The 22133-nt window shown below is 42.1% G+C and overlaps 1 protein-coding gene across 4 annotated transcripts in view; it reads right to left on the bottom strand.

Annotated features, from left to right (window-relative positions):
* Positions 1-22133, bottom strand: part of ACAD11 (acyl-CoA dehydrogenase family member 11) — a 305211-nt gene that overhangs the window by 136168 nt on the left and 146910 nt on the right. For all 4 annotated transcript variants that reach the window (XR_003942519.1, XR_003942520.1, XM_030206676.1 and 1 more), the window contains exon 15: positions 5010-5095. Coding sequence is in view for 2 of the 4 variants with exons in the window: in XM_030206676.1 (XP_030062536.1) it covers positions 5010-5095 (86 nt within the window). In the remaining 2 variants the exon portion in view is untranslated. The remainder of the gene's footprint in view (positions 1-5009; positions 5096-22133) is intronic.

Here is a 22133-nt window from a genome sequence, read left to right as displayed (position 1 = left end):
AGGCCCATCCCTCCCCCCTACCTGTTACACTTGTGGTGGTAAATGTGAGCCCTTCAAAACCCACCAGAAACCCACTGTACCCACATGTAGGTGCCCCCCTTCACCCCTTAGGGCTATGGTAGTGTTGTACAGTTGTGGGCAGTAGGTTTTGGGGGGTTTAGGGGACTCAGCTCCCAAGGTAAGGGAACTATGCACCTGAAAGCAATTTATGAAGTCCACTGCAGTGCCCCCTAGGGTACCCGGTTGGTGTCCTGGCATGTGAGGGGGACCAGTACACTACGAATGCTGGCTCCTCCCACGACCAAATGGCTTGAATTTGGTCATTTCTGAGATGGGCGTCCTCGGTTTCCATTATCGCCGAAAATCGGGGACGACCATCTCTAAGGAAGACCATTTGGCGTCCCCAACCGTATTATCGAAACGAAAGATGGATGCCCATCTTGTTTTGATAATACGGGTTTCCCCACCCCTTTGCCGGGACGTCCTGCGAGGATGTCCTAAGGAAATCTTGGGCTCCCCTTTCGATTATGCCCCTCCACATGAACAGAAGCTGGCACAGTCTCTATAAGGTACAAAATTAAACATAGTAAGGTAAATATTCAGCTGTATGGTCAACATATAAACTGAAACACCTAAGTCATTTTCAAATCATAAGTATATCCAGTGATGCTATCCAGTTAGGCAGTGCTGCTAATTATCCATGTATAATTTGAAAGATCTAAGTCATGTGTTTCAAATTATACCTCCTATTTGTGCATGCTACCTAGGAATGTAATTTATATATTTAGCACCTGAATATCGCTGCTTGCATGTATAAGTTATGGATGAAATTCTATATATGGCACCTAAAAAAAATCGGCACTGACTAAGCATATTCTACAATCGGCACCTAAATTTAGGTGCCGATTATAGAATATGCTTAGTGGGTCACAGTATGTCAATGACCAGATGGTCTTCATGAATCAATGGTGTTAAATGTGTTTCATGCATTTATTTATTGATTTGTGAATTGCTCTAACATTGTATATTAAGAGCAGTATATCAAGTCACAATAAACCAGAACCATAAACATTTACAGTTACTAACAGGCGTTTGAGGGAACAACGCATAGTTTTTTCTCTCCTTAACACATGCTAAATAGTGAAATTGCATGTTTACTGTAGAACTTGTAAAAAAAAAACAAACCCCAAACTGGGGGTTTAAAACCAAATCAAATTGTTTAAAAAGTTATTGGAGATTTAGATTTGTCAGTTCTTCTGTTTTTGCTGATAAAAAAGACAGATTGGGGATATGTTTATAAGAGACTAATGAGTGTACAACAGCTTCCTATATGCATAATTAGGCTCTTATGAAATTGCCCCAGTTGCATATATGCAGAAAACAATATGCTACCAATAAATAGTACACACTTTTGTACAATATACATATAATAAGATAGAGAATCTCTCTCTAAAACTTTATTCTCTACAGTAGATAAAATACAAACAAAAAATCCTACACTGGCCGTGTTTCACCCATGCAAGGGCTGAGTCAGGGGCTCAAAGGCAACCAAGTGGTATATATGAATTAGCCTCCCCAAATAATTTGCTGCCAGAATCTGTTCTGCTAGAATACTGTGTTAGACTGCCATCCTTTGGAGAGTACTGCTAAAGCCAACGTGGTAAGGCTATTTCAATATACCACTTGGTCGCCCTTGAGCCCCTGACGTAGTCCTTGCGTGGGCAAAACATGGCCAGTGTTGGGATTTTTATTTGTATTTTATCTACTAAAGAGAATAAAGCTTATGAGAAAGATTCTCCATTCTGATCTGCTGTTTTCTACCACCAACACCATATTGGGTTTTGCAGATCGCCTGCTCTGTTTCTTTTGATATACATATAAACATTTCTGGTGGCCAACAGTGGGTAGAGTTGGAGTGGAATCAACACTTGAGCATGAATTTTATAAATATACACATATGTGACAATTCTTACCAGCACATACACATAGAGGCATATTTTCAAAGCACTTTGGGAGGCTAAGTTCCATAGGTTTCTATGGAACTTTGGGAGGCTAAGTGCTTTGAAAATGAGCTTGATACTAACTTATACCTGCCTTAGAGCTGGTGTAAATTTGTGCGAGAACATCTATGTTTTGCTAAAGCTGGATCTGGGTAGAGGCCAACTGAATTTCAGTTTGATTCAGCACAAAACCCGAAACTGTAGCCCTGCCCCCTGCAAGCCTTCCTTCTCCCACCCTCCCCTGACAGAGAGCACGTTCTCCCCCCCCCCTCAATGCCACCCACCACTCTGCCCTCTTTCTCGCATAGGCCCTCCCCAGGCCTACCTTGTGAAGGTCCTAGTGGTCTAGTAGTGTCATCGGGGCAAGAGCATCCCACATTGCTACTAACCCCTTCCTCTGTGCTGAAAATGGTGACCGAGACTGCTGTGGGAAGTTGCGGCTGTCATTTTAGAATTAGGAATGGCCTGAGCAGCAGTACTTTGCTCCAGCTCAGGCCATTCCCATTCCAAAATATCAGCCATGGCTGCCATTTTAGAATTGGGAATGGCCTGAGCAGGAGCAAGTTGCTGCTGCTCAGGCTATTCCCAATTGCAAAATGGTGGCTGCAGCCTCCCACGGCAGTCTTGCAAGGCTACTGCGGAAGTCGCAGCTGCCATTTTTTCAGCATGGAGGAAGGGGGCAGGAGCAATTCAGGATGCTCCTGCCCCAAAGACACTATTAGACCACCAGGGCCTTTACAAGGTAGGCCTGAGGAAGACGGCGTGGTGGGTGGCCTGCAGCTGCAGTGGCGGTAGTGGTGGGGGGCGCAGTTTTGGTTCCTGATGAAACCGAGCTGCAGATTCTGGTGGTGGATTCGGTTTTGGTTGGAACCAAAACCAATGGTTTTGGTGGGCCTCTATATCTGGGTGCCTATTTTATAAAAGCATATAAACACACATTACCTTTACAAAATATACAGTATCCAGCTCTCTAATGGACCTTTAATACAATTTCCTGGACCATCAAAATGGGAGAGCATTCCAAAGAATAGACAACTTCTGGCCTACCTTATATCAGCTCAATATCATCATAAGTTCAGTTTTTTTTTAAGTTACAGAGAAGGGTGAACAAAATAGAACTGTCCTATGAGGAAAGGCTAAAAAGAGTGGGGCTCTATATCTCGAAGGTGAGATGACTGATGGGAGATATGATAGAAGCCTATAAAATTCTGGAGTGGAATGGGTAATCTGAAATTGATTATTTACTCTTTCAAAGCACAAAGACTAGCGGGCACACTATCAAGTTACTAGTAGCATTTTTAAAACAAACAGGAGAAAATATTTTTTCATACAATAGGTAGTAAAGTTCTGAAATTCATTGTTGGAGGATGTGGTAAAAGCGGTTAGTATAAGCTGGGTAAAAAAAAAAAAAGACCCAGACAAGTTCCTAAAGGAGCAGTCCACAAAATCTATTAACCAGTTACACTTGGAGAAAGACTTTGCTTATCTCTGGGGATTGAGCAGCATGGAGTCTTGCTACCTTTTGTATCCTGAAAAGGACTTGTGTCTTGATGGTCTGACCTAATACGACATGTTTCTGTGTCTTCTGGGACAGAAGGATTTCAATGAAAAATCTGTGCAAGCAGAAGGTTGAGCAGAGAATATCACAAAATCTTTGTTTGACTCTTAAATTTAATCCTTGCAGCATTCTGAGGACAAATTTCTAAACTGTGCCTGCAGGACCAACATTTGTAGGGCCTTATCTTTGAAAATTTCTCAAGGAGACATTACCCGCAGAGATTTGCACCTCTTTTTCTGAGGCTATAGTTACAAGCAAAAACAGCACACAATAGTTTTGAAAATGAAAAAAACTATACACACTGTTGCTTCCCCTAACTAACTCCATCTGAGGATGCTTTGAAAAAATAAACCAGGTAGAAGTATGCAATATTGTCTAACAACATATGTACTTTCACCCTCAGAGAGGATGGACAATTTTGAAAAGGTCCTTTTATCAGGATAGATTTTTTTAAGACTGTTGTTATGAATGGATTTTTTCAGTGAAACCTTTTCTTTTCCAGACGTTGTTGAAAATACTATGCAGGCTTCAGCACTTTTCCCAATCTTTACATCTAGCTCTAAGTTTTCAATTTCTTTTGATGGGAAATTCTTGATAAATGTCATGCTTCTCATGCCACACTGGGTCTGTGAGCCCTTGGGCCACTGCCGAGGAGCGGCAGCAGCAGGCAAATCACCCAAACAGGAGGCAAGGCAGACCACAGACAGACAGGCGCAGGCCGGACTGGAGCAGCTGGACTGGAACAGAAGCACTAAGCAGCAGCAGGAGAATAGTCCAGGAATCAAGCAGAGTCTTACCAGCAGGCAGCAAAGCAGCGGGGAAACCAGGAACCACACAGAGTCTGTAGGCTGGCGGCAATCAAAAGTAAACCAGGGATCAAGCAGGGACTTGGGCCGGCAGCAAGCAGTAGAACAAATCGAGAAACACGCAGAGTCTTGGGCAGGCAGCAGACAGTAGAATAAACCAAGAAACACGCAGAGTCTTGGCAGGCAGCAAACTGTAGAATAATCCAGGAACACAAGCCGGGTCAAAAACAGGCAAAGCAAGCATTCAGGGCAGGAACCGCAACAGACCAACAAGAACAAGAACAGGACTGAAGACCTCTGTTGCCAAGGCAAAGTATGAAAGTTCCCAGGTGCTTAATAAAGGCCACATACAGGGGAGTTCACCAGGTGCTGCTAAGTTCCAAAAATCCCAAGCCAGTCTGGAAGGCTGGAAGATCCGGACTGGACCGGCATGACTTCTGGAACAAAGAAAACAGCAAACAGACAGTCCATCGCAGCCACCAGGTCTGACCACCAGGTGGCGAGATGAATGAGAGCATGAAACAGGGGCACAACCGTGACAATAAAATGATCACAGTATACTTTGAATTAATTTTGCAGTTCTTAATGTTCCAGTTAATAATAAAAGATTCAAATATTGTACAGTAGAATCATTTGACATCTTACCATCATATCCAAAAACTTTCAATGGTCTTACAATTTTCACCCCTGGTGTCTCAAGAGGCACAAGAATCATGCTGTGCTGTCTGTATCTGATGAAGACAAATAGAATATAATATAAGGAGTATCAAAGACAAAATTTTATTGAAGATGTCTATAGTATATGTATTAAACCAACTGTAGGCATTAAATAAGCAGTTAGGATGGCACATGGCACAAAATTCTCCAGTGACCCACCTCCAGGAACATCAGAACCAGTGACTGAAACAATCTGCTGAGCTAAAGAGCCCTGTCTATGATTTCAAGTAAATTTAAAAGTCTGATCGTGTATGAGTTTGAAACAGCTTCTATGCAGAAAGGGATTCCAGTGAACAGAAGGGCTTTGTTAGATGCAGGACTTTAAACACTTCCTTTTTTTTTTTCAACCTATGTTACTAAAGGACTGAAGCACAAAATATAGATAATTTCTCTGTTGTGGATGAATAATAATTTCTTCAGGGCTGATTGATCACCCACTCCCCCACCTTCCAGGAAGTAGGCACTCCAAGTTCAAGGTCTTTATTTTTTTTTTATATACAACTTATCAAAATATTCATCTAAGCGGTTAACATTATATTCTTTAGGGTACAAATGAAAGTTACAGTATTGTAAGGAGAAAAAGGACAGTGTTGGAAAATCTTATATATATATTTTGATTCCAAGAAATTTTATTGAAAATTTGAATTATAAGCAAAAATTAGAACAATGCACAGAACAGAATGAATTGTAAATTAATAAGAGCATAATGTCACCAACAATTTCATATAACAGTGGTGATATAAATTTGTCTAGGCTTGACCTAACTTTATGAGTATGAGAAATGGAGCCCAACTTAACTGCCATGGATAGTTCGAATTTCTGAATCTGCAATACTGACTGCCACCAAAAGTGGACACTGAGCACTGAGTTGTCTTTCCAATTGAGGAGGACAGATTTGATTGCAATCGCTACTGTTTAAAAGCTTTTGATTCTCTGTAGCAAGAGTGGAGTCCAATATCAAAAAACTGAAGATAATAATTTTATAGGAAAACGGAACTTGGATTTTGAAAATCTGAGAAATAATGTTCCATACCTGTTTGCAAAATTTGTAAGTATGTTCACATTCAAAAGTTAGGTGTAAGAAGGTGCCTTGATGTTTTTTACATGACCAACAGAGATTATTGGCAAGTAAACCAGCAACTGACATTTCTGTGGAGTCCATATTGCTCTGTGGAAGAAGAAATATAGGAATTGAATAATGTGGGCTGATGCAACTGGTTGTGTGGACTTAGACCAGAACAAAGTTCACTGCTGTTGAGTTAGCTGATGTGCTGTGTCTTCTTCCCATTGATGAGTAATTCCAGGTTTTTGGTGAGAAATAATTTATAAAGCTGAGATACGACATGTTGTTTAATGAACAGAGCATGAATGAAATTAACTATATCCAGCTTCAACCAAGATCTGGGAAATGGGATGGAGGGGTAGCAGTTCTGATCTGAGAGACAATCGAACTACGAAGAGTCACCATTCCCCACCTTTCTGAATCAGGAGTGCATCTTAATCCAGCTAGGCAATAAGGACCCACTGTAGCTGCTTGAGGTCTACAGAGCACCTCACAAAGAACATCTATGAAAGAACTCCTGAACATGGTAACAGAGGTTCGACACACTGGAATAAAAGATAACTGCACTGTCTTTGCAAGAGTATGATACGCAGTAAACTGTGTGTATGCTCAGAGTTTGTTTTCTAGTTGTTTTGGAACTATGAAAATGCTACTCCATCCTGATGCCACTGGGTGATGCCACCCACTTTTGTGGCTGATTCATTCTGCTGGTTGACGGAGAATTTCCATTCTAAAATAGGAACCCACGATTAGATTAATACAAATCCACACTGGCTTTTGCACCTGCTCCAAGGCACAAGAAAGTGTCAGCTACATGGGATCTCTACCAGTGATTCAAAAGGCAGCCTGCTAACCTTTGTGGTGTCTATAACACTACCTCAAGCATTCAGTAAAAGGTATTTTTGCATGGCTCCTTTTGTACATGCAGCTGGATTGGTTCTAGTTCTGATCACATGACTAAGGAGGAAGGGCTAAATAGTTAATATTGAACGCCGCTGCCATAATAAAGTATGTGGTGTTAAAATACCAGTGCCGTTTGCAACAGGTTATTTGAAGTAGAATTGAAGGTTAAGGTTTAGATATTGGCATGGAAGTCAAGGTTTAACATTTTGTGCCTTTGTCATTTCAGGGGGTGTTCCCTGAAACAGCTCCAAGGCGAAACATAGTCTATGTCAGATAAGCAGCCCCTGACAGATTATTTGTTACATCTTTAAGATGAGTATTCTTATATTCAGAATATATATATATATATATATATAAGATACGTTAAAACTAAGAGCGCATTAGTGAGCGGATATGAGTCTTACACCAGTGGACTGATGAAGAGGTGATTGCATGATTCTTGCTAATATAAGCTTTGTTTTAGCAAGTGGCACCACTGAGGTTCTTGGTATAAGTCTTTACTTGATGGATGTTTGCTACTGGATGATTGATTAAAGACCTCCAGAAAGAATTGATGTGCAATGATTATTCGCATTTTAAAATGTGGCATATACACTTGCAAGCACCAGTAAATACACATTGAGAAGTTTCCATGCCTCCAAAGTAAAAGAAAACTAATTTCATTGTTTACATTATTACATGTGAAGTGTCTTTTTGCATAGTTTTGTGGGAATTGGGTCCAGATCAAGATATTCACATTTTCCCTGGTATTTCACAAAAGGCTAATCTGAACATGGAGCCTTTTATAAAAGTCATAAACTGTGAGAACTTGCAGGAGTTTGTGTGTATTTATAGGCACATAAAGCTGGAGTACCTATTTTACAAATCTACACATGCAGAAAAAGAGTGGCATGACTCAGGTTTGTACCTATGGGCACTTATACACACGTAAAGCTCTGAGTGATATAGTAAGAACAGCTAACACTGAAAGACAAGGAAAGGCCACAGCTGTGTCAGAAGCTTTAGCTAGACAGAGGTAGTGCACATACCCAGGTCAGGCAGGCCTACTATTTTGTTAGGGCCTAGAGGGGTTTTTTTTTGTTAATTTTGCAGATAGTCATTGGACCAGAAAGCAGTAAAGTGGAACTCCAGTGGACACCCTGTGCCATGATTAAGCTCAGACTACAAGGTTGCTGGGTAGAGAAAAAAAATATATAAATTGATGCTCACAGAGAATTCTGACTAAGGTGAGGCCACACACAGAAGGGAATTTATTGGTCCAGAGGTTGTTATGCTTGATAATATTAGCTGAGGATACTCTGAGAAAAAAATATTTATTGGTTTAATTGAGGAAGCAAAGTCTAGCTTTGTTTAAGTCAAGTATATACTATAGTGGATTCACTGTTGAATTTTGTGACACTGTCAAGAAGTGTCCACTCCCCAATACTCCCCCATTTATTGTTCACCTCCCAATTTTCAATAACATTTCTCAAAGTTATTCTTCAATCTGCATGCTTATTTGTTCTCTGTTCTTGGAAATTCTATTGTTTTGCCACTAACCCTTTCCTTGCATCGCCAGCCCCTTGCCCCAACCTCCGGGAAACCTCATGTGATTTACAGACACTGAAATCATGGAGGAGTGGTGACCAGGGGCGTAGCCACGGGTGGGCCTGGGCCCACCCAATTTGGGGTCAGGCCCGCCCAGCAGCACAGCGATACCGGAGGCTCTGGTCCCCATCATCATCCATTCCCCGTGGCGTGCTGCAACTTTCATCCCCATCTTCCCTCACCCTCGCAGGCCCGCCCAGCAGCGATTTCGATCGCAGGCAGCTCCTTCAGCTCGCACACGCTGCCTGCCGGCTGCCGCTCAAATCTCCTTGCAGCTAGTAGCAGCGCTAACCCGGAAGCCTCTCCTCTGAGCTTCCGGGTTAGCGCTGCTAGCAGCTGCAAGGAGATTTGAGCGGCAGCCGGCAGGCAGCGTGTGCGAGTCGAAGGAGCTGCCTGCGATCAGAATCGCTGCTGGGCGGGCCTGCGAGGGTGAGGGAAGATGGGGTGAAAGTTGTGGCATGCAACGGGGCAAGGGATGATGGGGAAAAGATGTTGGAATGGGGGAGGGAAGACGGGGACAGCAGCTGCATGGGGGGGGGGGAGGGAAGAAGATGGAAGGAAAGATGCTGCACAGGGAGGAGGGAAGATGGAATGATGAGGCATGGTGGGTGGGGGAGAAGCTGCATGGGGAAGAAGGGAGAGATCCAGTAAAGGGGTGGAGGGGTCAGGAAGGGAGAAGTCTTGGCTGCATATGAGGTGGAGGAGAGGGAGACATGCTGCATAGAGAGGGGATAGGTGGTGAGAGGGGGAGAAATGTTAAACATAGGGGTGGAGAGGAGGGCAAAATGGTGGGCATAGGGGTGGAGGGAAGGGAGAAATGTTAGACATGCTGGTAGAGGGGAGGAAGGTAGATATGCTGTATGGGAAGGGGAGAGAGACGTTGGACAGTGGGAATGAGAGGGGGAGATAGACATGGAGGTGGATGAGAGGTACACAGTAGGTGGTGAGGGGGGAAATGCTGGGCCATGGGGGAGAGGACTACTACTATTACTATTTAACAGGAATGAAGAGAGAAGGGGCAGGAAAATATAAGGCTACCATGGTGGGGTGGGGAAGGGATCAGATGCTGGTTAGAAGGGTGGAGGGAGAAGATGATGGGAATGGTGGAACCCTGTGGGAGAGGGCAAGAGGGGGAGGAGGGGGTGGCAAGGAAATGAATGAGAGATAGTGATTACAGAGGGTAGAAATATGGTAATGGGGAGTAGATTAAAGATAAAAGAGAAAGTAGGGATGGGGAGGAGTAAGATGGGGAATGGGAGAGCTAGTGGGTGAAAGAAGAAGATGGAAATTTGATAGGTAGTTGAAAAGTAAAAAGGAGACAAAGAAGGGTGAGAGAGAGGCAGAAAAGAGCTAAAAAAGGAATGACCAACATGTCAGAGGCAGGAATATTGAAGGAACAGACAGGAGAGAGGAGAAAAGACAAATGGACTACAGCCGCTTGAAGAAGAATTAGCAGACGGCAGAGAGGAAAGCAGAAAAGAGAAATTGGAACCAGCAAGATGGAAAAATAAATGTCCAGACAACAAAGGTAGAAACAAAGCATTTTATTTCAAATGTTTTAAATGGAATATGTTAGCTTTTGGAAATGTGCATAGGAAATGTCTTTGTATTGTGTTCTGTAGAAAAGGAAATGCATGTTTTGTGTCTCCAGTGTTGCAGTAATGCTATGTTTAACTTCTTGGGGTTCCTTTTCAATTTGTCTAAATATTTGTATTTCTAATTTGTGATCCCTTGTTCTGTTGGTGTGATAGTAATGGCAGGTGGAAAATTGGAAGGGAGGCAAAGAGGAGAGGGAAGCTGGGAGGGGAGCCCTCCTTTATTTTTTGACCTGGGCCAAGTAGTCTTACAACAGTCCTAACCCGTGCTGTATAGCTGGTGAGGATTCCCAGGCATCCCCAGCTAAGGACCTCCTCCAAAGGCGGCCAGAACTCCCTTCTACCAAGCTCTGGCAACAGCATCCTTGAGCCATCGACAGCTAAGCATGTGTGGGGTGCTGGCATCAGTGGCTTAGGGTCATTGCTGCTGCCTGCCAAGCTTGGTAAAAGAGAGTTCTGGCCACCTTCAGAGAAAGTCTTCAGCTGACTGAGCTTGAGGATCCTCATTAGCTAAAGTATTTATATTTTGAGGTGGAGGTAGGGCGGAGCAGAGGAAATTTTGTGCCCACCCACTTTGGGCTCAGGCCCACCCAAAACTGGCTGTCTGGCTACGCCACTGGTGGTGACATTGTTCTGCTTCACCCTGCAGGAGAGGTATAGGTCCCAAAGAGAAGCCACCGATGACACTCTGATATGACAGAGGCACCTGTTCTACTCTGCCCGGTGCAAGGACCACAGTAATATATTTAGCCATTAGATGTCACTGTCAAACTTCTAAGAATGGATTTTACAGTTTAACCTGTACTTCTCCAGTAGCAAGAAATAGATCATTAGGTGTCACTGTATATAACAATTGGGAAACCTATAAAATGCAGTTACTAAGTTTCAGAGTGAACTTTACAACAAAAAGAAAAAAAAAAACCACATCTAAATCTCCAGTTCAGCAGGGACAGGGGTGCTGCAGCAACAAGGAGTAGGGGAAGAGGAGCTTGGTGGAGAAAACATATGGAATGTAGTGGTTATGAGTAATGGTGATCAGCTTCATGTGCAAGGGCATGTGAAAAGTTTAGAGTTAATCCTTGACTCACGTTTATTGATGCAGGAATAGATAACCCAGGCTATGAAAAGTGCTTTTTTTCAAATTTCGACTGGTCAGCAAGTTGCAACTAATGTTGAATGCATATGACTTCAGAATGGTTGTGCAGACATTGATATTGACAACACTAGATTACTGCAATGCCTTATATCTTGGTGTAGGACAAACAAGGTGTAGGGTATTGCAAGTAATTCAGAATTCAGCAGCAAGGATGATCTTGGGCTGCTCAAAGTTTGAACATGTAACACTGAGGCTGAAACAGTTATACTGCCTGCTGATGTTGTATAGGATTTAGTTTAAAGTATGACTCTTACTAACGGAGCATTAGATTTGGCAGGCCCATTGTATTTCAGAGATCCATGGTGGAAGTTCGGGAGGAACACCAAGCGCTTCTGTACAAATTGGAAGATTTGGAGAATCGTACCCTGTGCAACAACGTGCAAGTGTGGGGTACTCCTGAGACTTTAGAATACAAAGACCTTGCTGCTACTGTGCAATGGCTTTTCTGCTGGCTCATGGTGTCAAATGAAGGGGTGTAAGTAGATCTCCCCAAGATTGAAAGGGCACATCGAGCTCTGGGGCTGCGGATTGAAGGTAGGCCCTGCGATGTGGTGGTCTGCTTTCTGCGTTTTGTGGATAAGGATGCTATGTTGCATAAAGCGCAACAGTGCGGCCACCTGTAGTGGAATGGTATGGAAGTGGAACTATTTCAAGATTTGGTGGAAGTTACTTTGGCTAAGAGGAGAACCTTTCAGGAAGTAACACAGGCGCAAAGATTCTGTACTGATGGACATTTCCCTTTGGGCTACTGGTGACCCTTAATGGCGTGTCAACCAAGTTCAATTCTCTTCTGATGGCATGGGATGTCCTAAAAAAAGTGGGGTTGTCTAAGCCAACTGCAGACTGATGACAGAAGATTCGCCAGCGGCTGGAAAGCTATTGGTGGCGTGGAGTTGGGCACTGCTAAAATCTTATGAACAGAGAAGCGAAGCCAATCCAGCAAGATGCTCCTCTGGGCCAACCTTGAACATTGCATATGTATTAAGCTGTTTGTGTACTTCTGCTGCCTATTTGAGTGACTGGGTTGAAAAAGGAGTTACATGATATTTTCAGTACGTATGTGAAGATTGGGAGAGGGGAGCATGTGAGAAGAATAAATGTAACACCATGAGGAAGTGACTCTGGAGTTTCACTTCCTTGTGAGGAATGGTGGGAGATGGTTGTTATGCAGCCTAGGTTTCAGGGGGGGGGGGGAGAGGTTGGTGGATGGGGAGAAGGGGGGATTGATTTAAGGTTTTATGTACTACTTCATTGGGAACAGGAACATGGGGAAATCAGAGGTGAAAACTGTCACATATAATGTTAAAGGCCTCAATTCTACAAAATGTAGTTTATTCTATCGGGAATTGGGGCACTTGAAGGGGTATAGCTGCTTTGTCCAGGAAACTCATCTCCGGAGAGAACATAAGAGGTTAATGAGATCAGCTAAGTACCCCTTGGATATCTGGGCTGCTAATCTATGGGAACCATGGAAGGGGGTGGGTGGGTTTGAAGTTTTCAAGAGATTTGGGAGTAGAGGTTAAGCAGATTAAAAAGGACAACACCGGGCATTTCCCGTTAATGGTTATAAGTTTGGATGGAAGGGTATTTACATTGGTTAACGTTTATGTACCAAACGAGGGACAAAGAGATTTTTGGATCAATATTTGGTGGAAATCGTACATCATCAGGAGGGGGAATTGATAATAGGAAGGGATTTTAACTTAACCTCTGCTCCCAGGCTTGATAATACTAAAGGAGGTGGAGTGGGCTATGGTAAGAGGGATAGGAAATGCTTTCATAAGTTCTTAGAAATATTGGATTTGGTAGATGGGTGGAGGGAATTACATTGTTTAGATAAGAAATATACTTATTTTTCTTCGGTTCACTATAGCTATTCTATAATTGATTACATTTTTGTGGAAAATGGCCTGTATTCCCCGCTTATTAAATCAGGAATTGAGGCAATTTTGTGGTCAGACCATGTTCCGGTGTCGCTGATGTTAGCCAAGTTTGAGCCCCCTAGCAGTGTGAGGTATTGGAGTCTTAAAGATGGCTTTTTGAATGACCTCAGATTGGTTCAACAGGTGGAGACTTGGCTGGAGGACTACTTAGCCCACAATGATACTGGGGAGATTTCCACAGAGGCTCTCTGGGGACATTTGATAAGACTGGTGGTGCACAGGAAAAGGGTCTGGATGCTGGAAGTAGCAGAACTCTGCAGCTCCTCAGTACCTCTCCATTCTCATCTCTCCCTATATTCCTCCCCGGGAACTCCGTTCACTGGGTAAATCTCTCGTATCTGCACCCTTCTCCTCCACTGCTAACTCCAGACTCCGTTCCTTTTTATCTTGCTGCACCATATGCCTGGAATAGACTTCCTGAAGCTGAGTCGATACGTCAAGCTCCATCTCTGGCCGTCTTCAAATCTAAGCTAAAAGCCCACCTTTTTGATACTGCTTTTAACTCCTAACCCTTATTCACTTGTTCAGAACCCTTATTTTATCATCCTCACTTTAATATTTGCTTATCTCTTGTTTGTCCTGTTTGTCTGTCCTAATTAGATTGTAAGCTCTATCTTCATGCTCAAGTGTACAGCGTTGCGTATGTCTAGTAGCGCTTTAGAAATGATTAGTACTAGTAGTAGTAGAACTACATAGCCACCTAATTTGCCTGGCATTACTGCATCAGGCACGCCCAGACGATAGGGTAGTTTTAAGTAAGATGGGAGTCACACAACAGCGGTTATGGGATTGAGAGTTGGAGGATCTTAAGTACCATTTACAATTAATTCTACAAAAGTACTTTGGATTTAATAATAAAGCGAACAGGCTGTTAGCACATCGTTTGAAAAAGCGGCGTACCAGGAATAATGTCCTTTGCATTCAAAGCCGAATGGGGGTGGCTTTACATACTGAAAGAGATATTAGGGCCAGATTTAAAGAATTTTTTAAAGAACTGTATACACTGGAGGATGTGCCCCCGGAGACGGATCTGGACACATATTTGGCAGATTTCCAGTTGGACTGTTTGCAGGGACGGGAAGTGGAACTATTGGAACATCCCATTACGGGAGTGGAGATTCATCATGCTGTCCATTCTATGAAGCCTGATAAGATGACCGGATTGGATGGGTTCACAGTGGCCTTCTATAAGCGGTTTCAACATGTGTTGGTAGGTCCTCTGGCTCATCTGTTTTAACTCTTTGGGGTCACGCCTGGCAGGGGTCACGTTGCTTCCTAAAGAAGATAAAGACCCAGCACAATATGACTCATACCACCAAATATCTCTACTGGGGGTGGACACCAAGATCTTAACAAGAGTGTTGACAGATCACCTGGCCCTTTGGGTGGCCTGGGTTAGTACACCAGGATCAGTTCAAGTTTGTGAGAGCGAATGACGGGAGTTAATATTCGGAGAGTTTTGAATGTGCTTGATAGAGCCAAGGAGTCTGGTCAGGCTATGTTTCTGCGCTCCCTGGACGTGGAGAAGGCCTTTGACCAGGTCTCCTGGGCCTTTTTGTTCTGGGTGCTAGAGATAGTGGGATTGGGGCCTAGGTTGTTTATGAGTTGGATTTGACAATCTATACCATGCCTTTAGCGTGTTTGAAGGTGAACTGGGGCATTCAGAGGCATGTAATATCAATGCCAGAGTAGTTGTTGTAATGAAGATTAGTACAAGACTAAGCAGAGTTAAAACTATTAAGATATATTTCAAGAGGGAACCAAATAAGACATTTACTTGTCGAGGTACCCATTATTTTGCCTACTGCAATTTCTAATTTGTGATGGTATAATACTGATTGTCACCAAAAATGGACATGTAACAGGTTGGTATTTTTGCAGTTTGCAAAAATATGTTTTTGAGCAATGGTAGGAAGTATATTGAAAAGTTTCTCATGTTTGTCAGATAACTTTATGTGAGATGAACTAGAATTGAAAATCAGACAAATAGAACAGAATACAGCAGCTTGATTAATTTACAAAGTCTGGCATTTTGAACGAGTCTCTCCTCTGTTAAATTACACTGGCTCTCTATCAAAATCAGGGTCTCTTTCAACCTTTGTGTACTCATTCAAAATTCTGCATAGGTTAGCCCCTGATTATATGCAATATCTCGTAAATTTAGCCTGTCGCAATGCTGTCCCTAGCGTTAGAGACCATCTTAAACTTCACCTTCTGAATTGTAAGAATGTAGTTTACAAATCAGTACTTTCAGCAGACTTTACATATTTAGGTAGCAAATGCTGAAACTCCCAAAATCCATCAGACTCCAGAATAATTATATGCAATTCCAGAAGATGTTAAAAACACATTTCGTTATGAACGCTCATCTAAAGGCTGTGTACGCTAGGGTCAAGTAGTTCTGCTGTTTAATTAACTGGTATTATTACTACTACTACTACTATTTAGCATTTCTATAGCGCTACAAGGCGTACGCAGCGCTGCACAAACATAGAAGAAAGACAGTCCCTGCTCAAAGAGCTTACAATCTAATAGACAAAAAATAAATAAAGTAAGCAAATCAAATCAATTAATGTGAACGGGAAGGAAGAGAGGAGGGTAGGTGGAGGCGAGTGGTTACAAGTGGTTACGAGTCAAAAGCAATGTTAAAGAGGTGGGCTTTCAGTCTAGATTTAAAGGTGGCCAAGGATGGGGCAAGACGTAGGGGCTCAGGAAGTTTATTCCAGGTGTAGGGTGCAGCGAGACAGAAGGCGCAAAGTCTGGAGTTGGCAGTAGTGGAGAAGGGAACAGATAAGAAGGATTTATCCATGAAGCGGAGTGCACGGGAAGGGGTGTAAGGAAGGATGAGTGTGGAGAGATACTGGGGAGCAGCAGAGTGAGTACATTTATAGGTTAGTAGAAGAAGTTTGAACAGGATGCGAAAACGGATAGGGAGCCAGTGAAGGGTCTTGAGGAGAGGGGTAGTATGAGTAAAGCGACCCTGGCGGAAGACGAGACGGGCAGCAGAGTTTTGAACCGACTGGAGAGGGGTGACTAAGTGGGAGGCCAGCAAGAAGCAGATTGCAGTAGTCTAAACGAGAGGTGACAAGGGTGTGGATGAGGGTTTTGGTAGAGTGCTCGGAAAGAAAGGGGCGGATTTTACGGATGTTGTAAAGAAAGAAACGACAGGTCTTGGCAATCTGCTGGATATGAGCAGAGAAGGAGAGAGAAGAGTCAAAGATGACCCCAAGGTTTCGAGCTGAGGAGACAGGGAGAATGAGAGAGCCATCAACAGAAATAGAAAACGGGGGGAGCGGGGAGGTGGGTTTGGGGGGGGGAATGAGAAGCTCGGTTTTGGTCTTTAAGTTGTTCATTGTTACTTTATTCATGCCTTAGATTATTATTCTCTATTAACAGCTGTATTGTGCCTGCTTGAATGTAATTATATCTCTGTTCAATTAATCTTCACCGTAAGCCACATTGAACCTGAGTTTTCTTGGGATAATGTGGGATATAAATGACATACATAATAGATGGTGAGATATCTATTTCAAGGCTAAAGATCCTAGTAATGATGGACCATACATCCTTCCAAAAGTACTTCACTGCATTCATATAACATATGTAATAAGGTGCCTGTTTGAGAACTGCAGTTCCAACATGCATTTGAGGATGTTAGGCTATGTGTAATTTTCTAGGTGTCCAACTAGCTTTGTGATATAGGAATAACATGGATTGAAGGGAACTTGCTGATGACAATGATTTTGACCAGAACTTTGAGCTATCATCAGAATGATGATGATTCAAATCCGATTCCCATGAGTCCTATAGAGCATTGTTTGTTTTATAGTAGTGAGTGATCAAAGGTTTGTATACAGAGGATGCTATGTGGAGTAAGTTCAATGTAGTTCACAGGGATGGTGCTTCATATGTAATAGAGTCCAAAAGATTCCCTTTCTTTATGTAACCATCTATAAACTATGTTGAAGGTAAAGCAAACTTCTTTTGCAATGTTGTGAAAGATAAGAGTTCTTCGTTGTGTATATTCTTTCCTCTTTTGAGGCCTGTTACTAAGGACTAGGCCTAAGGCCTGTACTGTCAGTTTGGTTCTCACAAGATGGCCTAACAAGTTATCTTTGCAACATACTAGTGCTTTTCTCAGGAGCTGGGAGCTGAGATCATGCCTTTTATATAAGGTAACCTTGGCAGTTGCTGACAGGCTGAGTACACAGTGTGAGGGCTAAGGGAGATAGACAGAGAGAGGACACAAGGGTATTGTTCTATGTAATGTTTTTGCTCTGTGACTAACTGCATGCTATACTGATAACTGACTAACCAATGGCCACAGACTGTTCACGTGCAAACACATCAGGAGAGACTGATAGAATACATGACCAATCCATATATGGTAGGGGGCAGTTTGTTTTTCAGGATGTGCGCTGCTGACAACCTGCTCCAAGAGAGAGAACTATTTGTATTTTTTTTTTGCTCTGTGACAAGCTAATAAAGGTAATTTACTGGCTGCGCCTAATGGAGTCTAAGTTCTCTTTCTTATCTGTGTTTTCCCTCCCTGGGGGGGGGGGGGGGGGGGCTAAGAGATGGAAATACACAGTTATCAGTACAGATATATTTAGAGTCCAAATTCCCTTCTTTGTCCAATCTGGCCAAAAGATAGTAGAGTTATTAATTCTAATTTTAATGTTAAACCAGAGAGACATATAAATTGAACTATTAAAAGAGAGTTCAAATATGTTATCCAATTCCAGAAGGCAATTTTACATACTTTGAACAATCAGATTAGCTTTGTGCTTCTGATGATGCATTATGGAAGGTTATCAATTGAGGTAGGATCGGTTCAATTTGAGGTTTTTCTAAAATTAACTGTAAGTGTACATAATTGTTGCTATGTGATAACCAGTGGCAACTTTGCTGCAATATGAAAGCTTTATGACAGAGGGAAAAAAAGACTCCTGCTCTTTTAGATGCTTTTAGTTTCTTTAAGACAATTTTTGGTGGTTTACATTTCCATTCCATTCTCTTTCCATATAGGAATCCTTTGTGCTTATTCTATGCATTATTGAATTATGTTACCATTTTTGTCTCTACCACCTCCCGTGGCTGGGCAGTCCAGGCATCCACCGCCTTCTCCGTTAAAAAAAGTACTTCTAACTGTGGTGAAATGGTGAATTTTCCAGCATATGAATTACAAGAATATTTCATGGTGTATTTCTCTAGTTTGGCCAGCAGGTGGTGCATGTTTATGTTTAAAGCTGTTATAGAGACATGACTGTTCCTTCTTTAGTTTAACACAGAGAAGAAGTTAACCTGCAGAGATGTGGCCAGCTACTTTTAAAATTTGCTGTTCTGGGCTCTAATTGGCCCAGGAGCTCAAATTCAGCCAGGATGTACTAACTTTTTCTCCAGTCTTAGCCAGTGAGAAGAGAGAGAAAGATTGCTTTGCTAAGGTCCTGTGAACAGTTATGTTTGATAACCTGTGAGCAGCTATATGTCCTGAACTCCCCAGGTACTATTTAGATAGTAAACAAGTGTTTAGATATTTTTTTTAAGTAATCCTATTTGTTACCTGTTATTTGTTTGCACCTTTTCTGTTCATTGTTCTAATTTTTCAAGACAATAAACATTTTAGTTTATTGCCTCTGCTTGTTTGGACTGACTAAGAATCCTGGTGATTTGTGTGTTGGGTCTATGAGTGCTTTCTATGAACTGTGAGACCCCTGGGAGTGTGGCCCCAGTAACCTAGAAATCACTGGGGAACACCTTGAGAGCAAGAGACTTGCCCAGAGGCGGTTGGGACCCAGTCGCTGGGAGGAGGGTGCAGGAGAACCTGAGCTGTGCTGGGGATAGACCCTCAAAGTGGCCACGGTGTAGCCCCAGGTAGGTGGCTAGGCATTTTGTGACCCTAACATTACTTCTAAGTCAACGTCTCTGTAACCTCAATTCATGCCCTCTAGTTCTACCACTTATCCTTCTCTGGAAAAGGTTTGGTTGCACATTAATACCTTTTAAACATTTAAACCTCTGCATCATATCAACCCTATCCCTCCTTTCCTCTAGGGTATACATATGTAGGTTCTCATGTCTCTTTTTGTAGGTCTTCTGGTGCAAACCCCATTATCATTTTTGTTGCTTTTCTCTGAATTGCTTCAATTCTTTACGTCCTTAGCAAGATATGGCCTCTAAAACTGAACACAGTACTCCAACTGGGGCCTCACCAATGACTTGTACAGGGGCATCAACTCTTTCTTTCATCTGTTGGTTGCAACTCTTTCTATGCAGTTTAGCATCTTTCTGGCTACAACCACCAACTTGTCACATTGTTTTATCAACCTGAGATCCTCAGACACTATCACTCCAGGGTCTCTCCCCTGAGCCGCACCATCGGAAGGTCTAAATACTGAATAGATAAAATAACTTATTCATTAATGGTTTGAAAAAGAAACAATGAGTGAATTGATCAAATATGCATAGGACACAAAAACATTCAAAGCAGTTAAAACACAAACTGTGAGGAGGTGCAGAAGAACCTTATCACATTGGAGAAGTAGGTTTCTAGATGGCAAATGACATTTAATGTGGTCAAGGGCAAAGTGCTAAACATAGGGAAAGATAATCATAACTCATAAGTACACACAACACTTGGTTCCAATATTGGGGGTCAGTCTTTAGGAAAAGATCATGATGTCACTATGAATAACACATTGAAATCCTCAGCTCAGTGTGCTGTGTGACAGTCAAAAAACCTCTAGAACCCTACATCTTGGAAACTGTTAGAACTTACATGGTTTCCGATCTGGGAAGTACTTCCTCATAGAGCACACAATATCTTGTTAAGTGCCTTATGTTTGTCTCTTTTCTTTTATTATTTGATCTGTCCTTGGCGGGGATGGGGGTGAGCTCTGTGGGGGTGGGGAAGGAGGAATAGGAGTAGATGAAGAGTTTTCTTGGATTGACCATGGAGAAGAAACATCCATGATTAATTATCCCTTGAAATCAATGCTTAATTTGAGGATGGAGCTTTTGAATTGTTACTTATATAAAAAGTATGCTTTTAAACTTCTTGTGTAAGCACGCCAGCAGGGTACTGTTTTTCTTTTTTTAACATAAGTTGCTGGATTTCTGTTGGATGTATTCTTGACAATATTAATAAAAGTTATTAAAAAACACTGGAATGTTAGAAATTATTCAAAAGGAAATAGAGAATAAAACTGAGACTATCATAATGCTTCTGTATAGCTTTATAGTGCAACTATACCTTGAATATTGTTTGAAATTCTGATTGCCTGATCTCAGAAAAGAAATAGAAGAACTAGAATAGTACAGAGAAGATGATACAAGGGGCAAAGAAAGGATAAACAAGTTGAAAAAGATCTAAGAGAGGGTATGAAAAAGCTCCCTAAAATCATGAGTGGGGTGGGACAGATAAATAGGAAATAGTAGTTCACCCTTTCCAATAATACTAGGACTAAGTACAATGCATAGAACAGATTTAAAACAAACTGGAGAAGGCAATTTTCACTCAAAACATAATTAAGCTGTTAAATTTGTGGTCAGAAAATGTGCATATGGAATCGAGTGTAGCTGGATTTAAAAGGGAGTTGGAAAAGCTCCTGAGGAAATGTCCATCAATTAATATTAGCTAAACTTGAAAAAAGCCACTTCTTAGTGCTGGGAGTGAGCAATAGGGAATGGAAGTAATTCAATAAAAGGTAGGCACCAAATGTGTGCTGAGATTGAGCAGATGGGTGCCCAAATAGCAAAGCATTGCTATAGAGGAGGAAAACGGGTGCACATATGATGGTTCCCACAAATAGTTAAAAGACAACCATGTTTATAAGCATGAAAATCCTTTGTATGATTGCGGATTGGAAGATGTGTTTTTTATTTTTCTATTCCAGAACATCCCTGGTTGAAGAGTGGATGAAACGGGTCCCCATTGGAATCATCCACTTGAAAGTTCTTTTCCCGCATCTATACATGATTTAAATATATGGTGTTCATTGAGGAGTCTTTAAGAAAGATGATTGTTGAAAGATAAAGAAAAAAGATAGAATTTAAATTAAAAGGACAGCTTTTGGAGGTTTTTATAGAACCGATGATAGAAAGTAGCTGGAAGGGGTCAGTGATATTTTCTGAACCATAAAGAAGATTGTCTAGCGTAAACTGAGGCTCTTTTCCTCCAAGTAAATTGTATTTTACAATGTTGGATGAAACATATTGATTCCTTCGTGATTGTATGAAGCATTCCAGTATTTTGGACCTTTAGTGAAGACTAACTTTTAGTGGAATAAATTCTCCAGTTGCAAAGTATATTCCACAAATATGAGCCATAAAAAGAGGCATGTGTGGGGTGGAGAATAGGTATGGGCTGGGCGGGCACACATATGCCACCAAAAGTGTAAGTCCACCTGCTATGTAAACCGATAACAATCAGAAGATGATGTCTCTCTTGACCTGGAATATTGGATGGTGCATGGTGCTGTTGTCTAGCGTATCAGTGTGTGGTCAGTTCTCACTCATCTTCAAACAATCTTCTCCTCTGCCCTCACTAAACCTCCTGAAGCCTCTACAGCCCCATTCCTGCCCCTTATTCTCCCTTTTTACCTCTCTCCACCACTACAACCACCTGTCCTTCAAGTGCTCTTTTACAGCCCTAATCCCTGCTCCTCCTCCCTATCACTCCAAAGTTCTCTGAGTGTCTCCCTTTCTGTGCAAGTGCTTGTCAGTGTCTGTGAGTTTGTGTGATTGTATCTTGGTGTGTCCCATTGCCAATGCTTGTCAGTCTGTGTGTTTGTGTGTATATATCCA

This window comes from Microcaecilia unicolor, chromosome 1 (genome assembly GCF_901765095.1).
Source record: "Microcaecilia unicolor chromosome 1, aMicUni1.1, whole genome shotgun sequence".
Lineage (NCBI taxonomy): Eukaryota > Metazoa > Chordata > Amphibia > Gymnophiona > Siphonopidae > Microcaecilia > Microcaecilia unicolor.
Note: the sequence above shows the minus strand (reverse complement) of the source record. Positions and strands in the feature narration are given on the sequence as shown.